Source organism: Falco cherrug, chromosome 19, assembly GCF_023634085.1.
Source record: "Falco cherrug isolate bFalChe1 chromosome 19, bFalChe1.pri, whole genome shotgun sequence".
Lineage (NCBI taxonomy): Eukaryota > Metazoa > Chordata > Aves > Falconiformes > Falconidae > Falco > Falco cherrug.
Genome location: NC_073715.1, coordinates 1814240 through 1818843, shown reverse-complemented (window position 1 = coordinate 1818843; position 4604 = coordinate 1814240). Strand labels below are relative to the sequence as shown.

Genomic DNA, 4604 nt, shown 5'->3' with positions numbered 1-4604 from the left:
AATACATCACCATGAGATGTGCCATTCTTCCCATATTGAAACCTGTTGCTTTGCGGTATTTTAATCCACTCTTTGGTATTATTAAATATATGCTTTTATTGTGTCTGCAGTCTTCTGTTATTTTTCCTTCCCCTCCTACATCCCTTTGAAACTTGTTCTGGGTGAAATTCATCACTGCGTAGATCTCTACCAGGCAGAGACATGATATGAATACTACTGGGGCCACTAATAAGAGGAGACCACATGCTTATAGCTCAAGATCAAGAAAATATTTAATTTTGCAGCTGAAATGCATGTTGATTCCACACTGACTCATCATAACACTTGGCTTTCTGCATCTCTGCCAAGAAATTATTGTCAAGGCTGGGAGCATTTTATGATCTAACAGAATAACAGGGTATCTAATCTAGCATACAATGATATTTGTTTTAAGGAATCCTGTTGTGATTCGCACTCTCAATAACTTTGGCCTGGAGCTGCAGGGTGCAAAGAAAGATTTACATTCTTTTACCATCAACTCACTGCTTGAACACTTGGGTTTGTGAAGTAAAACATGAACAGCAGCAGAATTCTCGAAGGAGGTATACATAGCTTTTTGTCACAGGGGGCAAAACTGTTTAATCAATTTACTTGCTATTTACTGTATAAACACTGTGTTTTAGGACTCCTTATAAAAACCTAGCTGTCTTGACTGTTCTGGCTGCAGCCCTACAGAGTTCCAACAAAAAGCTTATTTCAAAGAATGAAGTGTGCTAACATAAAATAAATGTAGGAAACTTTTAGGCCTTAAAGCCTTTAGAAATCCTTGCAATTGTTTCCCCTAAAGGTAAGGGCCTGAGATTTAAGCAAGATTTGCAACAGCCACTGAAGCTAGATTTTGGGGAAAAATTGAAGAGATTCTCATGTTGTGAAGGGCTGAGGCATTCAAATAATTCTAATTCCATAAATTCAGTTGCAGCTGGTTAAATTGTCCCCAATAGTTAAAAGTGTTGCCAGTAGTTAAATTGCTTATGGTTTATGTACCAGTCTAGTCTCATCCTGGCATCAGATGAAAAGCCTTCCTCAAAGCTTCTTTCATCTCAAAGACCTGCGGATCATTTGAATGCCTTGCACTATTACACTCAAGCCTCTGAAGTCAACATAAAGACTATACAAATTTCAATTCACGTACATAATTTGTCAGCTCTTCGGCAATTTGGTAGTTCACCAGCCTGCCATGGGAACACTGTTGTTAGACAAAAGGTTTTAATTGAGTGCGTAGAATGTGAAATTCCATTACCAATCCAGAAGTGAGAGCTGTTACGTCCTGGTTCACCAGCCTTAACAATCCCAAAAAGCGAGATCCAAAGGCTCTCAACCTTTGGGGTGAACTCTAGGTGTTAATTAGACTAAACTGGCAGAATATCAATGAAAACATTTCCAGGCTGTTAATGAGTCTGTTTCTAAAACATTGTATACCCTCCAAGAAATGTTGTTTATATCCCTAGAGGGAAGTGAGGCAAAGCTAGCATTCCTTGGCTATCTTATTTTACAGATGAAAGGTAAGTGATAGCTTTCACCTACTATAAGGAAATAATTTAAAAAAATATATACAAAGACTACACGTAGTATGTTGGATAGTAGAAATTTTAAGGAAAAGGAAGAAAAAGACTCTCTCCGTAGAAAAAGAGAGGAGAATTTTCATGTGGAGAATCATTAAAATATATAGAGTTATAGGATTTTTGCAGAAGATTTGGCTTTATTTTTAAAAATCAATTATGCAAATTTTTAATTAAAAAAAATCCTGAATTCTTGAATTAGTTTGTGAAGTCCTTTGAGTGATCTTGACTCACATGCTTTGAAATTAGCTTATTAGCCCCGTGATGCGAGTGCTGAGATCTTGTCGCGTACCTTGAACATTAGGTAGCATGAAACTTTTCATATTTGAGCCATTAGTGAAAAGCTGTTCTGAACTTTGAAGTCCTTTGTTCTTCTGAAGACCAAGAGTAACCTATGTATAAAGACACTCTTCATTTAGAGTTAATTCATATCTCTTGCTGAGGGATGGTGGTGCTAAGAGGAGAGACCTGATCCCTGCTTTTTGTGTACTTTCCGCCTGTGCTAGTATTTCCAGCAAGCTGGAGTACACAAATCGTGTAATGATAAATATACTGGAGAACTGCTGGGTGTAATGTCTGCTGACGCCGTGGTTTAGCTCGGGCAGAGCGCTGCCTCTAAGAACCAGTGCTTGAAAGCAATCCTTAACATGTACATTCATACTTAATTTGATGCGAAAATTGCAGCACATCGTGGTGACTTACTGGGATTTCAGGTAGGAATAGTGGTGATGATAATCCTCAGATGAGAGACTGCATAGAACTCGTATTGAGAATTAGAGACAGTTAATAAACATTACAAAGTAGTAAGATAATCAAGCCCTTTCCTTAAAACTGTGGTTATTTGACTTTGGCATGGAAAATGAAGTTAAAATTTATAATTGGGTAAAGAAATGCATTCTTATATGTGTTTGTATTAGCTGTATTCATACAAACTGGGAAAACTGGGTTAGCCCAAGCCGTTCAAGAACATGTTATATTGTCTCTGGTCAGCAGTTCTCACTGGTCCTAGTTTTCATTAACCTTTACAATACTCATGGAGATTTGGTGCTTTTCTCAGCTGTATGTTTGTGCAGGATTGAAACAGTGCAGAAGTGCAAAATTTGGGAATATCTATTATACATCTTGTCTTGTGGTAAAGCTGAGTCCTTGAAATGGAAATGCTTGTGAATTGAGCCCAGGCTGCCACCTCAGAGCTAAATGATTATTCACCTAAAGGAGTGAAGTCTTGAGTAAGGGCTGTGCATCACATACACTCCCCTTAAGCAGTGTCTTGATGACTAAAATGAAACATGAAATGTACATTGGCCTTAGGAGGCGACATAATTATTGGTGTCATTCAAACGAGTCACCACAGTCTTCCAAGCAATTAAGTGGGTGCACACTGGTGAAGATGAAAGCTTTGTCTGTACTGAAATATGAATGTAATAAGGGGAGGGGAAAAAAACAGAGCAATACTAAAAGAAATTTTGAAAGGAAAAAAAAAGGGGTGATCAGTTTGGTGGATTTTGCATACAAAAGTACAGATCATTAAATAATTTCATGCATAATATATGTCTCTGGTCTGCAGGCCGTCTGGAACATGGTATAAAAGCCTATAGAACACAAGACTCTTCCATCCACTTCTCGTGCCTTATTTGCCCAGGTGAACAGGTAAGTCTGAATCTACCCAGTGTCTTTTTAAATGCTAAACTGTTACTTTGATGACTGCTTTTTTTGTTGTTGTTTTTGTTATTCTTAGTTCTTTATAAATATTGCTAGCTTTTTTCCTTTTGGTAAGGAAAATTAGAAAGGCTTACTTCTATCAAAAAGAAAGACTACTTGCGAAGAAGGGTGTAACGAGACAGGACTCAGATGATACTGGCAATGTTGTCTCTCAAAACAACTTAATGCTCCATTTTAGAGACCAGCACTCAGGGAGTAGCTAGCCAGTGAACCTGGTTGGAAAGACAGTCTCATCTTAAGAAACTGGGACCAACAAAAAAAAAAAAAAGAAACAAAAAAGAAAAAGAAAAAGAAGCGCTGAGTCCCAGGATCTATCCCCAAGTCCTGTTTTCAACAGGCAGAAAAGCAGGGATCCCAGCAGACTCAAAGACATTGAATTCAAATCAAGGCAGAAATCTCTGATTGAGAAGATAATCCTTCTTCAAACTCCAAGTTTGCCTGTTCTGCTCACATGACATTTGGGAGCAAGGGACACATCTCAAGCACTTTTCTATAGTTCTGCAAATGCTGCTGGCTGGGCTGTAACTGAGTTCTGGCACTAAGGCACTAAACCCAGCTATGCATCAGTGCTCAGCTGAGGGTCCCATTCCATGCCTGATGAGAGCAACTGGAGCTCTCATCTTCTGGTACCACCACAATTGCACCTTCTCTAGAGACACAGTGAAATGGAAACTGACAAAGAAAGGGTTAGGGCGAACTTCAATGTGACCAGCACCACAGCTCAGGGGCCAGCTGCAGAGCAGAGACATCCTCCAGCAGCTATATAAAATAAGAGAAACCTCGATGCTATTTTCAGATGGCTTACTGTGGCTTTTGATCCAATAAGTGATTCTCTCTCCAACCACCTTCCCTAGGAACTTTTGTCTATATTGTCTTAACTGACCTTTCTAAACTTAATACAGCCTTTATATTGTGTTCACTTCTGATCCTGTATTTCAGACTTCCCTCTGTCCTACAGACATGTCTTGCTACGACCTGTGTCCACCCACCTCCTGTGGCCCAACCCCGCTTGCCAACAGCTGCAACGAGCCCTGCGTCAGGCAGTGCCAGGACTCCCGCGTGGTGATCCAGCCCTCTCCCGTGGTGGTGACCCTGCCCGGACCCATCCTCAGCTCCTTCCCCCAGAACACCGCCGTGGGATCCAGCACCTCCGCTGCTGTGGGCAGCATCCTGAGTGAGGAGGGAGTGCCCATCTCCTCCGGCAGTTCCTTGGGGTTTGGGAGCTTTGGCAGTGGGTACAGTCGACCCTACCGTCGCTATAACACCTACCACAGTGGCTTCTAG

The 4604-nt window shown here is 40.5% G+C and overlaps 1 protein-coding gene across 1 annotated transcript; it reads left to right on the top strand.

Moving 5' to 3' along the window:
* The first annotated feature begins 4280 nt into the window (after positions 1-4280).
* Positions 4281-4604, top strand: LOC102059558 (feather keratin 4-like). Its single transcript, XM_014286342.2, has one exon. The coding sequence runs from the start codon at positions 4281-4283 to the stop codon at positions 4602-4604; it is 324 nt and encodes a 107-aa protein (XP_014141817.1).

Bases quoted from the DNA above. Each gene is read 5' to 3' on its own strand.
- LOC102059558 (XM_014286342.2), top strand. From the start codon at position 4,281: ATGTCTTGCTACGACCTGTGTCCACCCACCTCCTGTGGCCCAACCCCG.